This window comes from Catharus ustulatus, chromosome 2 (assembly GCF_009819885.2).
Source record: "Catharus ustulatus isolate bCatUst1 chromosome 2, bCatUst1.pri.v2, whole genome shotgun sequence".
Lineage (NCBI taxonomy): Eukaryota > Metazoa > Chordata > Aves > Passeriformes > Turdidae > Catharus > Catharus ustulatus.
The window spans coordinates 121,401,857-121,421,657 of NC_046222.1; the positions used below are offsets into that span (position 1 = coordinate 121,401,857).

The window sequence follows — 19,801 nt, forward strand, 5'->3', positions numbered from 1 at the left end:
AGCCTTGGATCAAAGGCTCTGTTTTTAATAGAATCCACTTCCTTACCTAGATTTACAGCATGACCTTGAGATTGTCAGCACTGTTTGAAGAGAAGATCCGAAGGATTGTTTCAGATTTCAAAAATGGGCAGAAACAGAACGAAAAGTTACGGAGAAACCAGAGGTACACGAGAAGATTGAATAATCAAAGCTCAGTGCAGCAGCCCACCAAAATGCTCAGGTAATCAAATCATGAAGGTACAAAGATCTGTCTGATTGATATTCATATTGACTCTCACATTTAGTCTATGAAGAGGGGAACAATTGGGTTTTTTAATAGTTTGCAACCCCAGTGAGACTTTATAATTTTCCTGCAATAGGAAAAAGATGTTTAAAAAAAACCTGGCATTTTTGTAGTATAAAACTCAGAAATGCAAGGAGACAGAAGAGTAGGAAAGTTTTTCTTTAATATTTGAATCAGAACACCAATATTTAACTAAAATAATGAGGAATTAAACAAATATTTACTTACTGGATATATTGCAAAGATTAAAATCTGCATAAATTATGTGTTTTGTTACATAAAGAATAAAGTCAGTCCTATGGAATTTCTAGAAATTGTCACTTGCTGTTGCATTCAGTTGGGAGCCAGATTTGCTTTTTCTCTTTTAAAGGCAAACAAGCTGTTTGCCATGATTAACTCCTGCTCTTAATTTGCATGTTGGACAAAATGGGACAAAATACAAAAGCTAAATGTGGTAAATTACTCAAACTGAGCTTTTCCCTGCTGCTGCTGTCCAGCCTTCCTTCTCTGGCAGGGAAAGGGTAGGAGTAAGAGTTTTAATTAAAAGAAAGAAAATCTAACTTCAGGACCAGGATAGGCAGAAATTGTCTTTAGAATCTCATTTGTGCTCATATCTGGAGAATTGTGTGTGAGTGTGCAGTGGGGCACAGCAGAAGTGTGGTTTGGAATAACAGAAATTACGCACATTGTGCACCTGGATGAATGACTGAAAACCTGCAGTGTAAGGAAAAAACTGGCAAAACAGTTCTGTAGGTGAAAGTAATGGACTGAGCAGGATGGCAGGTAGCACTCAGGCATGTGGAGGTAAGGAAGGATCAAATTAGTGAGGTTCCACCTGCTGTGTGTGTTGGGAACCCAGTTTATTGTGGAATAATTCAGTTGGAGGCTCATGTGCAATTAAGCAGAGGCTGGGAAACCGACAGGAATTGAGGTTGCTGCTGCAGTGAAAATAAGAGAACATGAATTGTCTGGAGGACATCCACCATGAAGTTCTGTTTCTCAGCAGAAAAAGATTGTCTCCTCTTGTATGACCTCTCTAGGACTGCAGACTTATTTTAATGAAAGTATTTATCCTTGCCAGAGTTGGAATTGTCCCACGCCACATTAGCTCTTAAAATACCCTCAGAAATACAAAATCACTTTAAATGTTGTTAAAATACATAATTGCCTTCCCTCTCCTAGTTTGACAACCTTTGTTGCTTTTACCACTCTCACTAGAAATCTGAAGCAGAAACCATTAAAGTCTCAGGCCAAACTTGAATCTGAGCAGGAAGATTCTTTTCCTCAGCCTACCTCAAGCAGAGCTGCCTGTGCCACAAGCCATAAACCCAACACTGGCTCCTACAACCAGAGTTCCTCGGGAGAATCCTCAGACTCTGCCTGCCTGGCATCCTTTGAGAGGAATGGGAAGGCCAGATCCACAACACTAACTCACTGTTCTGCTTTATCATCAGGTCAGAATTCAGAATTGCTGCGCTTTGTATTCTGGGTTGTTAAATGAGCTTTGTGTATTTAACGCAGAGATTTTTTACACAAGGTTTAGGGGTTTTGGGTGATGCAGAGTTTTGTGTTTTACTGGATTTTGGACACTTATATTATTTATAGTCATTGATATAAAAGTATTTGAATACTATATTTTTTTTTGCTTTAAAATCATGTAGAATACAGTAAATTTACTTTTATTAATGAAGAAATCTGTTATCAGGAAAGCACAGAGTGTGTGATAACTGATACTGCATAAAATGTTATATGCCCATATATGTGTATGTATGTTATATAAAACCTATCCACAATTAGCAAATTAAGTTCCCTGAGACTTTAAAGCTTTCCTGTCTTTTCGCCTACACCTCACCTTGGCAAAAATTTACCTTATTTCAAAGAATAAGAATTCAAGTTCTGGAAAAATCTGTTAGAAAATGTTCTGTGTTTTGAGGTTTTTTTAAACATGCTTTTCACTTAAATCTGATGTTTGAAAAGAGCTGTTTTATTTTAACTGAAATTTAAAAACAGGTTAAAGAAGCTTCCTGTCACTGAACACTGAATATGGATTTGTTGGGGTATCAGTTTGATCCCTGTAAGACACTGAGGCATGAGAATGCATTTTAAGTGAATGTGAAGAAATTCTGAAGATTCCAGGATCAGCAAGATGTAACTCTTAACTCGAAACTTTAGAATTCTAACTACCAATTGCTTTATTTTTGCAACAGAGAGTGAAATAGAAGGTTCTGGGGTTTCTTCATCTACTTCCTCTTCATCTTCATCCTCAAGCAGCTCAGAAGACAGCAAAGGCTGCTCTGGGGCTCCTGTGTCCTCCCCCCTGCACAACGGGGTTTGCAGGAGGAACAGCGGTCGCAGGCTGACTCGGAACCGAGCTGCTCAGAGGAAGCAGACAGGTAGGGTGGCACGAGTTTCTTGTGAACACCAGGACAAATGCATCTTTTTCTAGTTATGTATTTATATTTATAAAAATAACTGAGTGGAGTTAGTGGTTTTTTAAATGGTTGTATGTGTAAGATACGCATTTTTTTTTATTGGTGCTCATTTTGAAGCTCTCATGCTACACTCAACTTTTTAAAAGATTTTTTCATGACTCAGGGAAAAGGGCAGAAACCAAGAGCCTGGTTAGAAGGAATGACTTGCAACATAACTTCAGTAAAAAAGCAGCAATTGATAAAGAAGTTTTAATTGTCACAAAACCAGAATAAATCTGAAATTTATGACAGCAAAAGCACTTGACTGTCACTGGGAATATATTTCATACATCATGTCTGTGGGCTGAACCTGTCCCAGTTTTGACAAGACTTCAAAGCTGCTCTTTCATATTTAAGATATTCATCCCTGCTTTCCTTTACAGGAACAGTTCTTCAGGAGAACGGGAATACAAGGAAAACAGTCAGGAAAAAGTTATATGGAAGTGATTCTGAACACACTTCAGCAGTGACATCTGAGCCCCTCAGCAACAGCAAGGGCAGGCACAGGAAAACCCCACGCAGGAGCGCTGCTGTGGCTGCCAACAAGCTGAGGCTGATGAGTGATGTGGAGGAAGAGGTGTCGAGCTCCGAGAGCATCGGGATCTGCAGGAACAGGAAGCTGCCGCACCGCAATGCCTCAGCTGCTGCCAGGAGAATGCTGCTGGAGGGATCTGAGGATGAGGCAGGCCTCAAGTCTGAGAGTGACAAAGAAATAGAGGAGCAGCTCACCAAGAGGAAAGCTCTTTCTCAGACTGGCTGCTCTGCTCCACGAAGGAAATTCGTCAGCGATTCTGAGAACGGGAGCTCAGATTCTGAGCCCGACACGCAAACCAAGCAGAAGAGCTGGCAGAGTAATGGCTACAAACATCTCCGGGGCTCTGTCTGCTCTCTGTCTCCCAAAGTGAAAAGTCCCACCTTAGACTTTTCAGAGGAGGACTCCAAAAGCCATAATTCCGAGGATGGGAGCAGCCAAAAGGTTTCTGACCAGTCAACAGCTGCACATCACAAACCTGCAGTGAGCAATTCTGAGGATGAGGCGGACTCTGAGTCGAACAGGTGGAATGGCAGGAAAGCCTCTGGGCTGCAGCTATCCCCTCCTTTAAAAAAAGCAAAAGTCTTGAGTGATTTAGAGGACACAGCAGAATCTGAAGCAGAAGCCAGAGAGGAGGAGGAGGAGGAGAGCTGTGTGTGGGACAGCTTGGTGCCCACTAGGATTGTGAGGAGATCCAAATCTGGAGCTGCCTCCAGCTTCCATCACTCTTCTGATTCGGATTCAGAGAGTGATTCCAACAACAGCAACTACTGTGAAACTTCTGCAAAAGCAAAGATGAGGAAGAGGAAAGGAAAAACAAAAATCGTTAGAAAAGGTAACATTTTTAAAAATTAATTTCTCTATTTCTTAATACTGAGTAGATGAAAGAGAAAATCTCCAAGAGAGCAGAGTGTTCTCTCCTTGTTTTGAGGATTTCAGTAACCAAAACCCTCTGCTTTGCAGTTCTGTTACCTTGTCTTAATTTTCTGTTGAGATTTTCTGTGCTACAGCAGATTTACTATTGATAGTTTTTCAAAATGAATTTGACAGAAAAGTGTTGAAATTATTCTCACATCCATGGTGTGCAACGGAACCCAAAACTTGATTTGACTTTGAGATTTTATTCTGTTAATGATGTGTAGAGTCCTTAAGACAGACAGAAGTAAGATTTATATTCCACTTGTTTCAGAAAGTTTTTTTTTTATTTTTGGGTTTTATTCTGTAATTTTATCTGTCACTCAGATCTTTGTGTGCTGGCTGATCATGATTTAAAGAGTTGATTTGGTTTGGGATTTTTTTTTAAGCTTATTGAGAATGTTGCTGATGTTTATTAAACAAACCAGATCATGTCCACTGTGCCTTCCTGTAATCAGGGACTTGGTCCTGATTTGCAATTTGAAAGACTTTTCTGAGGTTGGTGTCTGGTGTAAACCTTCCCAACCTGTCAATGTGCTGTAAGAATTTTAAGAAAATTTTTGTCTGTTAAGATTACTATCTTGACACAAGGAACTTTTACTTTTTTTGTCCCAAGATCTTCTATTTAATACATATATAGGGGCATACTTGGAGAGTTTCTATTTTTCAAATAAATATGTATTTTATATGTATATATAAAACTGTAACTAATTATGTGTCTATACACTCTGCTCAATTAGCCAGCTAGTGGAAGCTTTGGTTATTTTTTAAATATATATAATATAAATAACATATAATCTATTTTGATATGTAAAACAACCTACATGCAGTTCTGTAATGTGTATTATGTTATATATTATAGATATACAATGTTTAGCATGGGATTTTATAGATCAGAAAAGACTGAAAGCAGTTTTCAGATAAATTGTGGGCTGTAGTGCCCTCTGCAGCTGAGCTGCTTGGAGCCGAGGTTGGATTTTCCTACCCAACATTCCAGGTTTGGAGTTTGGGGTTTTGGGTGCTTGAACTCCAGGACACCCTGAAGAACCAGAACTTTCACATCTTTGTGTCTTTTAAAAACTCTTGCAGTTTCTGGAGGTACTTGGTTTAATGCTCCTTCTTTCTGCCTGTACCACCTGGTTGTAGCTTTGCAACTTTTAATTCTGGATGTTCAGGGAGGAATTTCAATACAGTTTATTACAGATTTGTTCCAAATTTGAGATATTGTGTACAAACTATAATATTCTGGAAATGAGGAATTTCAATACAGTTTATTACAGATTTGTTCCGAATTTAAGGTATTGTGTACAAACTGTAATATTCTGACAATGTTGCAGAAAGGCTGAACTTTTCTATTTTTTAACCTTGTGTTCCAGCTACTTAATAATATTGGAGGACTGTGTATAGTATAAGATCTAACTCTTCTTTTTAGTCTGTGAATTAATTCACTTTTATACAGCATTTTGCAGTGTGCAGAAGAAATGTGTTGTGCTTTGGCCATAAAATCACACAGTACAACTACTACATGTAGTAATATTCATGTATCATTTCTGGAAACTCTTTAACAAAGAAAGGGAATTAAGTGTCCTTTGAAAACATAAAAATAGGAATACACTGGAGTATTACATAAAAGGATCTACAATTAAGTAAGGACCAGATTTGGTATATGAAGAGCTTGTTAATATTGGTACTCAAGCTGGACACTGGAATTTATGTCTCATCTTTTTTCCCTCTTTATTTTTTAAAATTTACTTCAAAAACTTTGGATTGTTTTTTTAATTCATGTTTATGAATTGTTTTATTTACAAGGGAAACACTGATCTTCATAGTATATGATTTACACATTGAATATTTGTTTTAAAACACAACACAAGCAAGTTCTATATTAATTAAAAAAACCACTGAATGGAAGATTTACTGTTAGCAACAATCTGAATGTTAAAGTCACTAAAGGTTCTCCACCTGACACCAACCAAAATTGTGGAACTTGCATCCCCATGAAATATTACAGTTTCTTTTTGAGGATAAAAAGGTCTTAAAATATGTAATTAATGTTGCAAGTTTTATCCTAGTAAGAAAAATGCAACTTTTAGTGATATAAATTTTAATAATATGATAGCAGTTGTTTGCTAAGTGAGGGAATTTGTAATTCCTGAGCTCACTAACAGGGTGATGCTGAAGAAAGCTCTTTTGAGACCATGAAAAGTGACAATCTCAAGAGTTACAACTAGCCCTGGAATACTGATGGTATTTTTAATGAAGAATCGAGATAAATTGCACTTAACAGTCGAAATCAAAATAAAATTCAACATCTGTGTACTTCATTAAAGGCAGCAGCGTTTGGCTAATAATAAACTAATAATTTCAGGAACATAAGGCACCAGAAAGAGCTTTGAACTCTTTTCTTTTGCAGAGCAAACATCAGAGGAGGCCGGCCAAAACGCCAAAGTGCTGCGGAGCAGGACGTGCATCATCAACTACAAGAAACACATCAAGGTGTCCAGCGTGGGGGAGAAGAAGAACCCGCGCAGGTGCGCCACGCTGGCAGCCAGCAAGATCAAGATCATGAGCGATGCAAAGGAGGAATTATCCAGCTCAGAAAGCGTTTACCCAGTGAGGAAGAACCGCAGGCAGCTCCAGGGCAGCGTGTCCTCAGCCTGCAGGAAGAAACTGTTCGACAGCTCGGAGCTGGAGGCTTGTTCCAGGTCTGAACACGAGAGTGAACAGGTTGCTGGCAGGAAAAAACCTTCCTGCCCTGAGTCTTCTGTTTCTAAAAGGAAATATGTTATTGAGTCTGAGAATGAAAGGACTGACTCAGAGACAGAGACTCAGAAGCAGAGTGATAACCACACACAGCCACACAAGCCCCTCGGTGCTGCAGCTCTGAACCATTTTGACTACGACTCCTCAGAGGAGAATTCCACAAACCACAGGGTAGAAAACGGGGGGAACTGGGGGATTTCTAGGCGGGCAGCTTCAGCCCACAACCATTGTACGAGTAACTCCGAAGAGGAGGTAGATTCTGACTTAGCTAAACTTGAAACTAAAAATACCAGAGTAGCAGCAAATAAAAAACCCAGAGCTTCTTTCAAGAGATTAAAACCGGTGGGTGACTCCAAAGAAACAACAGAATCCCAAACAGCGGGGAAGAAGGAGGAGAAAAGCTCTGTCCCCGAGGATGTGGAAGCACCTGGGACTGCAGGAAGCTCCAAAGCCAACTTCAGGTGTTTCTCCTCGGACTCTGCGAGCGACAGCACCGTCTGCAGCGACGCCACGGAAACCAGGAAGCGCAAGAGGAAACCCAAAGCCGTCAGGAAAGACACCATCAACTCCATGTCGCTGAAGCCTTCCAGGAGGCCGCAGCGGAGGAAACGGCGGAAAGGCAGCCAGGAGCAGGACTCGGAGGAGGTGGAGTACGGCGAGTGCAGGCGGGCGCCGCGGCGCTCCAAGATCCGCACGCGCAACGGCGGCCGGCGCACCGTGCGCTACGACGACGGCGACGACGACGACGACAGAGCCCTCGAGGACGCCGCCTGCGACACGTAACCTTAACGCGAAAGGAAAGCCAGCCCATCTCTTGTTTTATTTTTCTTTTATTTTTTTTTCCTTTTTTTCTTTTTTTTTTTTTTTTAATGGTAATAGCACTAGAACTCCTGATGGGTGCCGGCTCTTCTTTGTCCTACATTTCAGGGAATATATTTATATTTTTCTATGAAAAAGTTATGAATGTGATTAGATGATGACTTTCTCCTTTTTCATATTTTGACTTGCACTTGCCTGCCCATGTAGCAGCATTTAGCACAGATGCCAAAATGTGCCTCATTATAGGGGCAATTTTTTGTCTTTACTGGTATTTTATTACATATAAACAAGAGTTAAAAAATGTTGAAACACTGCAAACAGGTTAATAGCAGTATGTTGAGTATTATTGTTATGGGTGCTGCAATGAAATACTACCTAGGTCATGCAACATTCAAGAACAGATTTCAAACATCTCTAATGCTGTATGAAATCATCCACAATAGTAACAGGCTTCTAAATAATAGTACACACTCTAAAAAAAACCTGGTGGATGCAAGCACTGCATCCAAAGAGGAATGAAAAGGCTGAGAACTTCCCAGCTTGGTTCAGGGCAGGTTAAATGTTCTGTACTTGCATTGCTGATGAGCAGTTACCAGTGAAGAAGTTTATTTGCCAGTTCCAGAGGTGAACAGAGGGGTTCTGCTGACAGGTAGTACATCATTAATGTGACTTCTATACTGTAAACTTTAAGATTATGAAATGCAGGTGAACTCTTGGGCCTAAAGGGTTTTTGTGTGTTTTCTTTATAAAATAGAAAAACAAACAAAACACTTGTTCTGTTTTCTTTATGCGTGGAAAGCTTGAGGTGCAGGATTCCGACATTCCAGACGTTTTTTTGCTACATTTCTGTTGTTCCTCCATATTTAAAGTGTTTGAATGTTGGATTTCCCATTGATTAAACCTTACCAGTTTCTGAGCATTGCAGTATATCTCCTGTTTTCACAGTGTTTGAGGTGGCTCTTGTTGACAAGAAAGTAAGTTTCTCCAGGAAAATATGTGGAAGTTGAACACATACCAAGGACAAAAACACACAGCAACTCTAAATTCTTAATTCTTCCTGGAATGTTTTCCCTGGAATTGTGCTGGTGGGAGCCCTCATGATAGCTGCCTCAGCTCAACACCAGGGAATCTCTGCTCCTTCCCCACTCCAGGGTTCCTCCTCTGCTCTACAGCTTCCCTTTCTCACACTTAGGAAAACTTGTTCATTCCTGATTTCATCATTCCATAGAAGATATGGCAGTGAATATCAGATTTATCCCAACCTAGCTCATTTGAACTGAAAGAGCAAGGTTGGGAATTGGTTTTCCAGCAGTGGGATCTGGAAGGGTTTGGGGGTAAAAAAATGGAGTGCAGCTGCAAAATCCTGGTGAGTAATGACAGAACTCCTGTACAAATGGAAATGCATCATGGAAAAGGGAGCTGGCAACAGTGAGAACCCCTTCTCCAGCACCTTCACTGACATTTTCTGCATTTACCATCACTTTTGCTATCTCAGATACTATCTCAGCTTAGAGAAATACTCTTTTTTTTCCTTACTTAAAACTTCCATGTGAAGTCCAAAAATAATGTAAATCGTTCTTGCTCCAGGAAGTTTTATTTACAGCATAGCCTTTCATAGGATGCAGCACAATTTTGTAAATCCAAGATGAATGTTTATCTGGATTCTTTATTTGGTTTCTTGAAATGCAAACACATTTGTGTTTAGTGATGAAACTTGAAGGTGGCTTTCTGCTTTCTTTGAGGAGCAGACTTTGTTATAAGTTAGTAAATCCACCTTTTTTTCCTATTTCCCATAAACTTCATTGTTTAGCAGCTGCTTATTATAAGGAATAACAATGGAAACATCCGAGTTTTTATTCATTTTCAGTCTGAACAGCCAAAATTTGGCTGGTTGGTTTGTATTCCTAATCTAGGCTTAGATTTACAAAGCTGGTTTTCTTTCAGGTGCTGTATTCTGTCACTGCTCACAGAGGTTCATGGTGATCCCTGAAAGCTGGAGAAGGTTCTGGGCTCTGGAGTATCAGATCCCAGAGGGAATCACTGCCTTAGGAACCCTAACACTTCTGTTCTCTAAGCAAAACATGTGCTGGTCTGACTTTCCTAATTTGATACATAGACGGTGGGAAGAGAAATTACTAAACTGGAAAGGTATTTTGAGTCTTTCACCCTTTAAGAGTTTATTTATTTTTAATTTATTCAAGGAGCATGCTGACTCTTGCAGCAGTGGGTGCCCTTTCACCTTCCTTTAAGTGAGCGTTTTTGGTTTGGTGTAGCTGTACTCAGGGAAGTTAAGTAGACTTTTAAAAGTAGGATCTTTATTTAATGTGACTTTTGGGGGTTGTTTTGCTTTGTTTTAAAGCAGGACCTGAATCTGTGATGGTGATCAGGCAGCATGAACAGAGGGAAACATTAAAGTGCAGGACAGAATCGTAAAGGAATCAGATTCTTCCGTGTTAAAGGCTTTGATGATGTACATGTGTTAGTGGACCAAAGTAAAGCTGTACATACACCTGGAATGTCACTGTGCTCTTATTTGGTTCAACCAGGGCCGGTCCTGCCCTGGGGTCACACCAACCCAGGGGTGGAAAAAGCTGGAAAAGCCCTGGGGGTGCTGGTGCCAGGGGCTGGACACGAGCCCAGGGGTGCCCAGGTGGGCAAGAGGCCCCTGGCAGCTGGGCTGGGTGAGGAATTGTGTGTCCAGCAGGAGCAGGGCAGGGATTGTCCCTCTGTGCTGGCTCTGAGAGGCCCCTCCAGGGCTGTGTCCAGTCCTGGCTCCTGCAGGAGAGCCCTGGAGGGGCTGGAGCGTGTCCAGGGCAGGGAACGGAGCTGGGGAAGGGGCTGGAGCCCCAGGAGGGGCTGAGGGAGCTGGGAAGGGGCTCAGCCTGGAGAAAAGGAGGCTCAGGGGGGACCTTGTGGCTCTGCACAAGTCCCTGCCAGGAGGGGCAGGGAGGGGACAGAACACACGGCACCGAGCTGAGGCAGGGGCGGTTTAAACGGGATATTTGGATGATTTTCTTCACTGAAACGATGCCTAGTCCTTGGAAGAAGTTGCCCGGGGGCGGTTTGGAGTCACCATCTCTGCGAGCGCTCCAGGCCTGTCTGGCTGCGGCCTTTGGGGGCTGAATCTCGGGATGTCGCCGCGACATGGAGATGCCACTGGAAGGCGAGGATGCCCCTGGCACAGGGGGCTGTCCCCGGCACACGGAGCTCTCCCCGGCACTCGGAGCTGTCGCCGTCTCTCCCCGCCGGGCCCCGTGAGGCGCTGGCGGGCGGGGCCGCGCAGGCGCAGCCGCGGCCATGGCGACCTTCTTCGGTGAGGTGGTGGTGGCGCCGTCCCGGGCCGGCCTGGACGAGGAGGAGGAGGCGCGGGAGGAGACGCCTGAGGACCGCGAGATCCGCAGGGAGATCGAGAAGAAAAGGTACCAGGCTGCAGCTCAGGGCGAGGTTCTGCCCCCACAGGGTGCTGGGCGCTGCTCAGGCTCACAGGGAATGGGCACGGCCCCGAGGCTGCCGGAGCTCCAGGGATGCCCAGGCTGGGGTTGCTGGGGGCTGAGCAGGGACAGGAGCTGCTCCCTCCCAGCTCGGCGTGTCCTGTGTTCCTTTCGCAGGGAGGTCGATGTGCTGTGGACCTGGCGGTCGGGCGGCTGTGCCGAGGAGCCCTTGGTGTGCTCCAGGTTCATCGTGGCCATTGGAAGGAACGCTGCGGGTGAGTGCGGAACCGGCTGGGCTCGGGGGATAAATGGTGGGAAGGAGTCAGGACATTCCCTGCTCCAGCCCCAATGTCCAACCTGGAACTGAACATTGCAGGGATCCAGGGGCAGCCACAGCTGCTCTGGCAATTCCATCCCAGCCCTTCCCAGGGAACAATTCCTGCCCAATATCCCATCCAGCCCTGCCCTCCTTAAGCTGAGGTCATTCCCCCTTGTCCTGCTGTCCCATTACCTTGGGAAAAATCCCTCTCCAGCTTTCTTTAACAATGTGCAGCTCCTCCAGGAGCAGAGGTTAAACCTGGAGTTGTCCAGGGAAAGCTGAAGTTCCTCTGCACGTGTAAAACACAATCATTGTTACAGCTCTTCACCCCTCCTAAAAATGAATGTGTTTTCAGTTGAAAAGTAAAAGTGAAATGAGTTGTAGTTTGGGATTTTAGTTTGGGGTTCTAGTTTGAACAATCCCTCTTTACCTGGCTTTTGTTTGGTAAACTCTCTGGGATTGTTTATTAATTGGCAAAAGTTTTGTTCTAATCGTGCCAAGAAGTCTTGCTTGCAGTTAAATGACGTTTAGGTGACATTTAGATTTTTGTTTTTATTTTCTCCAAGTTAACATTGCGAATTTGTTTGGGTTTTGCTCAGGTTTTTCCTTTAAAATGGTAATAGATAATGTCTTCTGTAGCTTTTGACAGGAATCTGATTTATGAAAGTTTTTGCCACACTCTTGCCTCTGTTTTCTAGAATCAGTGCAATAATTCTGCCTTACTGCTTCAGTGATTTTTGTTTTTAATCTGCTTTATCTGCTATGTCAGAAAGTATTAGAGAATTAATATTTCAGTCTTCAATATTTTAATATTTAATTAATACTAAAGAAATTGAAGTTGATTATAATGCAGAAAATTCTGAAGAACAAGTTATTTTTGTGTTAGAGATCTGTATATGTTGAACAGCTCTTAATATTTTTAAATTTGGGTGCAGTGGGGCTACTCACATTGCTGCTGTTTCTTAGATTTGGTCAGTAAATCTAAGCTGGTAAAAATGAGTTATTCTTCCTTCAGATTGCAAAAGAATAATCTAATTTAGTCCAGCTATTTATTTGTAAAACAGAGGTTTTATTCTTTATAAATTAACAGTGATTTTATGGGTTTTTCAGCTTTCCTGTCATCTTTTATCCTGGATTCTGTGTGCTGGGAAGTGGTTGGAGTTGTGAAACTGTGGAATGAGTGGTGCAGAACATCCAGCACCACAAATGTCCTCCCCACAGACTCTTTCTGTTTGTTCTACAGACTGATATCAGATCCCACAGTAAGTGACTTGAGCATTAATTCCTCTGTGTTTTGGCTTTCTGAAAAACAGAGCCTTTATCCACGCCCAGACAAGGCACTGCAAGACCATGGATTAATCTCAGAAATGATCTGAAGGGTTAATTCTCACTGAAACTGTGTGAAATTCTGTGTGGAGCTCAGCACAAAGATGTCACAGCCTCGTGGCTTCACTGCATTTGTGAGCAAAAAATCCTCATTGAGACAGACTTAAAGAAACCCAAACCAACTGAACTTAACAACAATTACATAATCATCCTTCCAGGTGATTATGAGCTGCTGTTTGTGCTCTTTAAACCACTTGCTTACACAAGTTTTTCCTTTTTTTCAGGTTTTATTGTGCCAGTGTAGTTGCTATGTGGCTGAGGATCAACAATTCCAGTGGCTTGAGAAGGTAAAACTGGCAAGAAAATAAATGGAGTAATAAAATCCAAAGGGTGGGGATCCTCCTCTCTGGTACTTCAAACATGGCAATGTTAAATAACATTCCCCTGTGGTTTTCTTGTATTAAATATTCAAAAATAGATAAATTTACTCTCTGCAGGATCTGTGAAATCCCTTTCTAGAAGCTGCCAGCTGTATCTGCTGTAACCTCCCAGCTGACTGCAGTCACTCCTTTTGGACAGTTTCAGTTTTGTTGGCCCTTAACCACTTCCCAAACCTTTTTCCTGCTGTCTTTGGCTTATTTCAGCTGCATTTCACCTCTGGCAGATTTTTTTCCATTAAAAAAAAATAAAATAATCAGCAATTGTACAGCTGCCAAAGGATCACCAGACAAACCAGTTGTGGAGCTCCTGGTGGATGGTGTCAGCTGCTGGGTGTGTTCTGTGCCTGTGCCAAGGGGGAGCTGGAGGGGAAGGTGCCTCCCAAGCAGCATTTGTCCCATTTATTCCAAATTTAACATTCCCAGGGCCTCACCCCTGCATCATCCAGGTACAGGAGCACTGCTGGCTCAGTGAAGTCCCTCCAGAGATCATCATTTTGATTTTAACAACATAAAGCCAGGGGTGAATGTCCCTCCTCTTGATTTTCCTGATGGATTTGGGTCACTGCTTTGCCTGGAGGAAGTGTGGCTTATTTTGTCTTGCTGTCTGTCTGCTCCCCACTGCCTGCCTTTCAACCTCTGCTGAGCTGATGGATGAGCAGATCCTAAAGCTGTGCTTAGAGATAAGTACAGTAATTTCACGATTATAAGCTGCACCATTTTGACTAAAATTTTGGTCCAAACCTGGAAGTGCAGCTTATAATCAGGTGTGGCTTATATATGGACAAAGAACGAAAAGTTGCTGTTTTAGTTTGGAGGACAGGTGTCTGCTGAGAAAGGCAGGAACTTCTCTTTTAAATGGAGAATGTAAACCCCCTCCCTCCAAATTATTATCATTTTGAAATCAAGGGGCTCTCAGGCAAAGATATGGGAATAGGAATAACAGTTCTTTACTAGGGAAATTAAAATAGAAATACAGTACTACAAAGAACAAACCCCAAACCCTGACACAGTCAGAGTACAACCTGACACCCGTCAGGCAGGGTGTTGGCAGCAGTCCCACCCCATGGTGGCTGCATCCTCCTGCAGTGACAGATGTGGCTCAGTTGGAGCAGTGCTCCTGTACAAGGTGCAGTTTCCCTCCGGAGCTCCAGTGGGGATGTGGAGAAATCCGGTTTTCCTCTGGAGTCCAGTGGAGAAAGGGGCTCCCTTAGTGTCCCAAAACCTCTGTTTTTATCTTGGTAAGAAATGTTGGGCTCTTCCCCCTGGCTGGAGCAACTCCCAATGGGATGCAGTAATTTTATCAGTGCCACAGTGGGACTCAATGGCCATGAGCAGAAAATGACTGGCTGGAGGAAGGATGGGCTGTGAAAAGATAAAGAACAATGCCCTGCCTGGTTTCAATGGATGGCCCATTAGCAGAATATCTCCCAGGGAGATCAGGATCACTGCCCCACCCTCAACAGATGGTGACAGAACAGATACCTTTTATCACACTCTGTATTGTAACGTGCGGCTTATAATCATTAAATTACTGTACAGCTTTGCTGGGGGATCACAGCTCATTTGGAAGTTTAAAAACCCTGAGACCTCAAACATTTTGCTTTTGCTGTTTTCCACACATTCCTGCACTTCATTTAACGTGGGGTTGCAGAAGGAAGGTGGCAGGGGGGTTGTTGTGTTCCCCAGCTGTTTGTGATGTGTGCGATTTCCAGTGTGGGTGTTCCTGAGCTGTAGGAGTGTGCTTGTACCAAGTCACTGTTCCTCAGTATTTTAGGCTTTGTGGTTGTTGATATTTTAAAATGTGCAGCAGAAACAAGATGCTGGCAATCTTTTTGCTTTTAATGTGAATTGCAGACCTGTTCTCTGTGTAAATCCTGATTTATTGAGCATCTCCTGTCTCCACAAGTCAGATCTTTACATCTGGGTGTGTTTTCTCTGTAAGGGATCACTGACAAATGAGAACACACGGGTTGGAGTTTTACAGCCGTGAATTCTATCCCAAAATTTGTGGGCTTCTGAATATTCTGAATATTTCAGAATTTCAGTGGTGACACAGTGGTGGGAGGGCACAGGCAGCTTCCCTGCTGAGATTGGTACCCAGACAGGGACAGGCAAGTTTCTGTCACAGTTTCCAAATTCTGTTTTTTTTTTCTCCTGTTGGTATTTTGTGTTGGCCAAAAGGTTTTGTACTTCAAAACTCTGTTCTTTGAACTTGAGAAAGAGAATCCCTAAATTTTATTTCTCAATTCAACTTGAATAGAATTAAATAAAATCTGTGCATTTAAAATAAAGACTTACAGTGTTGTAGGACATCCAGGGAGTACAGTTTTCATTTCAAATGTTTTGCAGCTCAGTGAACTGCTTGTTTTTATTTGGAATCCTTTTTCTTTCTACCATCACCATTAATTAAAGCAGTAAGTCTTAACATATTGAATAGAAAGTGCTGAAAATCTGAAACCTCTCCAGAAGATCACTAGACCTGGTAAATACATCAGCTGTTATTTTGAGGTTTTTTACCTCCATCCCAGGAGCAATGCCTCAGAAATTTCTACCTGAAGGCTGTGATTCAAACTGGTTTTAGTCCTTCAAACCTGAGTTCAGGTGCCCTTTGCACTGAAATTGAAATGAATCTTGCAGGTTTCTCTGCTTTTTACTGTGAGAGGAGAAATTTTTCTGATGTATGTTTTTGATTTCAGGTTTTTGGCTCCATGCAGAAGAAAGGCTTGCAAGTAACCATCCTTTCCACGTGTCCTGTAGCTGATTATAAAACTCAGGAATCCACTCTGACACTTGTATCTCCATTCCTGAGAGCTTTGAAGACCAAAGAATTTCAGGAGCAGGTCTGCTGCCCACTGCTGGAGCAGCCCAACATTGTGAGGGACCTTCCTGCTGCTGGTACTTTGCAATTCCAATTATTTACAGAGCTGCTGTGGAAACCCAAAATCCCCCCTGAGGAACATCCCACTGCAATTACAATTTTTGCTTAATTGTGGGAACTGGCTGACAAATCAGCTTTTTAAAAATTAATTACTGACAGATTCCCGTCTTACACGTGGCCCTGGAAAATAGGGGCAGTTTTCCAAATCAGCCACAAATCATTTTACTTATTATGTGTGGGACAGAAGTACTGGAAAAGTCTTCAGTATAGCCTTACAAATCATGTTGTACAGTGCGGCTTTTTGGGAATTTTACTTAGTAATTAAGTAAGTTTTATTAAGAATTATTTTCATCTGAGCATCCAAAGTGAAAGCTCATAAAGTCCTTTCTGTATATTAGAGGTAAGGAAGCTTTCACAGGGCTATTGATCAACCTCATGGAAAAGTTAGGTTCAGTTTTATGTAATTTAGTAAAAACCTTGAGCTTTTCATTTTAGAATCCCGAATGGAAGCAGCATGAGGAAAAGCTTGTCTGGCAGCAACTAAAAGTGGATGATTTTCCCTTGTTCATACTTCTTTCTGTGATTGGGTTTTTTTATTTGGGTTTTTTGCAGATATTGCTCTTATTATTTACCAATAATACAGTTTCCAGGTAAAGTATGTGCCAGGAAGAATCACCTGCATTAAACTCATTTTTGGTGGTTTATTTTTTTGTGTAACTGGGGAATGAGGAGTGGCTTGGGATCCTGAGCTGGTAATTTAACTTCCATGGGTTTAAAATTCTGATTTTTATACACACAGAACTGAGATAGCTTTTCTGCTGAATCTAACAGATTTTCTTTTGCCCTGTGCTCAGTTCTGAGTTACTGCCAGGTGTGGCAGATCCCTGCAGTGCTGTATCAGTGTTACACTGATGTCATCAAGCTGGACACAGTCACCATTGAAGCCTTCAAGCCTCTGCTTTCTTCTAAAGTCCTGAAGAGTTTAGCCAAGGTAAAATTCCAGATTTGGTTTTGTCTGTCTTCATCTCTTGCATTCTGCTGGTTTTGTTCCCCTGTGAGGATTTAAAAAAAAAAAAAATCCAGATTTTAATGACAGTGCTTGTACCTGCTGTAACATCTGTGTGGCTTAGAAATAATGAATTTACAGCTTCCTTCTGAACTTCATTTGGAATTTTCAGGCTCTTCTGATGGTAGGGATATATCAGGGAGGGATTTCTTATGCTTGTGTAAGCTGCAGTTTCCTTTGGAGTTGCCTCATTTAAAGCTTTTAAACTTTTTGTTGTGTGTTTGGGGTTTTTTTTCATTTTTACATTTTATATTCATATACCAGATGGCTCTGTTCTAGCTCTGTATCTGCCTCACTTCTGGCATACAGGAAAGCTTCTTAAAATACCCATTTTGACCTATAACTTCTTTTTGGAGCTAAAGACCAAATTTCTGAAGAAATTTTGACATTAATCCAACAGCTGTGAAATCCAGGCTGGCCTTGAACACTTCCAGGGATGGGGCAGCCACAATTTCTCTGTGTCAAGGCCTCACCCATTGCTCCCATAAATTCCCACTGCAGCTCCTAAAATGAATGTTTTACTCTTTCTGCAATGTTTTTAATTGAATTTTAGTTGGTTGAAAACACTTAGAACCCAAATTTAAATGCCAAAGAGATTTGTGTGTACTGAACTGTTTATTTCAGTCCTAAAATCAGTTTTCAGTACAGCTTATTCTGCTCTGCTGAGTAAGTCTGAGAAAGACATAAATATTTAAACTCAGAAGGAGAACAATGACAAATACAGAGATTCTTCCCCTCATGTCCAAGCAAGGAGGAATGCAAAATAATAAATTCCATTTCATTGCTGAACTGCAGATCCCTGTGGATAATTTCATTCAGAAGTTTTGCTCACAGTTAATATTTTAATAAAAATGTTGTTTAGAGTAGTGAAATTGGGAGCAGAGCCCTGTGGGGCTCTTGCTTTGTTCCCAGCACTGTGGGTGATGCTGATCCTCTCTTCCTCTCCCCAGGATTCCTCTGAGAGCACCAAGATTTTGAAGAAGTTCCTGACAACCAGTGACACTCACAATAATATCTACATCTGACAAGGACTTGAGTTGTGCTGCACTTTTGTAAACTCCACTTTCTTCTCCAGAGGACTTTTGGAATTATTTTTTTTCCCTTAAAAGTAGAATAAATTCCAATAGATTTTTACTTTTCCACTCTTTTTTTTTTTGTTGCTTTTAACTTCATTGCTGCAAACACCCTTCTGCATGGCTTGGATGATTCTTCTGGAGTGATTTTAGGAAAAATACCTTGGATATGAAAAGCAACTCCTTTTTCTCCTCCTGAAGGGATTGTCTTACCTTGAAGTATTCCTTTTATATGTAAAAGAGGAGATGCAGATCAGGAATTCTGTCTATATCTAATAAGAACTTACTTTTTTGACATTATTTTGAGAACTAAAGGATTTTTGTTGCTCTTCAAAGATTTGTCTGCGATAGAGAAAATTCACTCTCTGTCCTTTTCCATCCACAGAGAATTTTGCTTCTGTTTATTTATGACTCCATATGCCCTTTTTAATGTGTGTGTTGATACAAAATGCAGCAATTCAAGTATGGTAAATGCCTCTAAAACTTACTAATAAAAAATAACCTGTCCTGGTCACAGGCTGCTTCTGCTGGATTTGCCAGGGCAAACTGATTTAATCCACTTTAAAACTCCAAAATTTAGGCAATGGTAGGGATAATAAAAGATCTCTTAAGCACAACATGTGATTTATAGAGGAAAGTAAAAGGTTTTAAAGCATCTCAGAAAATTCCCTGAAAGTTGGTAACAATTTCAGCAGTTTATTTAAAGTATTAACTAGGATTGAGGTGTACTCTGTTTAATTTAACATTTTGTTTCAGAAAATGGTGTTAAAGTATTAATTTGCTCCCAGGTAATTCTGTTCTCTGCTGGGTGTGACTTGGACTTGCACTGTGGATATTTTTGAACAGTGTTTTCCTTCACAGAACTGTCACTGATTAAAATTTCAGTTCAGGTAATTTCAGATGAGCAGATCTTGCCTAAAGTGGCACTGGATTTTGGAACTGGATTTTGGAACCAGTTCTGAAGCTTTGTTGAGTTTTTTTTTCCCATTTCTGTCCATCCTTTTAATTCAAAAATTGGTTTTATGTGTGATCTGACCTGAGAATTCTGTTGTTTTGAAAGTTGGCTGCACCATTTTCTTACTTTTACATGTTTGGTTCATAATAAATAAAGCAGATAATAAGAAATATCTTTAATAGTAAATTATGCAGACCTTTAGAGCAATTGTGAATGTATTTCTGGTATTGGTGTGATCACCCAGGCAGTTTGCAATGTTTCAAAACAGTTACTGTATTATATTTAATTCAGTTTTTACTACCTGGCTTTATGCTGAGGTGTGAGAATGCTTCTAAACACCTTGAATAAAAGTGGCAAACAAAACCCTGGCAGCTTGGGGGATGAAATCAGACTGAAACCTGGTGTTTTGGCAGAATTCTTCTATTCTTGCTTGAAAGCTCTCCATAGCAGGAAATGTTCAGGTAGTGAGGAAGTACTGTAGGGCAGTGAAAGAAAAGATTTCAGTTAAAAATTCTGCTTTCCCCATAATT

General features: G+C 41.4%; 2 protein-coding genes across 2 annotated transcripts in view; both read left to right on the top strand.

Annotated features, from left to right (window-relative positions):
* The window catches only part of BRWD1 (bromodomain and WD repeat domain containing 1), a 42,787-nt gene extending 32,488 nt beyond the window's left edge, over positions 1-10,299 (top strand). Inside the window, exons 37-41 of the mRNA XM_033052122.1 lie at positions 51-220; positions 1,502-1,737; positions 2,491-2,676; positions 3,138-4,121; positions 6,615-10,299. Of these exons, the coding sequence (XP_032908013.1) occupies positions 51-220; positions 1,502-1,737; positions 2,491-2,676; positions 3,138-4,121; positions 6,615-7,747 (2,709 nt within the window). The 3' untranslated portion in view covers positions 7,748-10,299. The remainder of the gene's footprint in view (positions 1-50; positions 221-1,501; positions 1,738-2,490; positions 2,677-3,137; positions 4,122-6,614) is intronic.
* A 758-nt stretch (positions 10,300-11,057) lies between these two features.
* PSMG1 (proteasome assembly chaperone 1) lies at positions 11,058-19,458 on the top strand. Its single transcript, XM_033053149.2, has 7 exons — positions 11,058-11,202; positions 11,392-11,489; positions 12,644-12,795; positions 13,144-13,206; positions 15,996-16,194; positions 17,032-17,168; positions 18,194-19,458. Exons 1-7 carry the CDS (start codon positions 11,081-11,083, stop codon positions 18,266-18,268), a joined length of 846 nt encoding a protein of 281 aa, XP_032909040.1. The 5' UTR covers positions 11,058-11,080; the 3' UTR covers positions 18,269-19,458.
* Positions 19,459-19,801: the final 343 nt, after the last annotated feature.

Coding starts and splice junctions, on each gene's coding strand:
- PSMG1 (XM_033053149.2), top strand. CDS start 11,081: ATGGCGACCTTCTTCGGTGAGGTGGTGGTGGCGCCGTCCCGGGCCGGC. Junction 11,203..11,391: donor AGGGAGATCGAGAAGAAAAG/GTACCAGGCTGC, acceptor TTCCTTTCGCAG/GGAGGTCGATGTGCTGTGGA. Junction 11,490..12,643: donor CATTGGAAGGAACGCTGCGG/GTGAGTGCGGAA, acceptor TGGGTTTTTCAG/CTTTCCTGTCATCTTTTATC.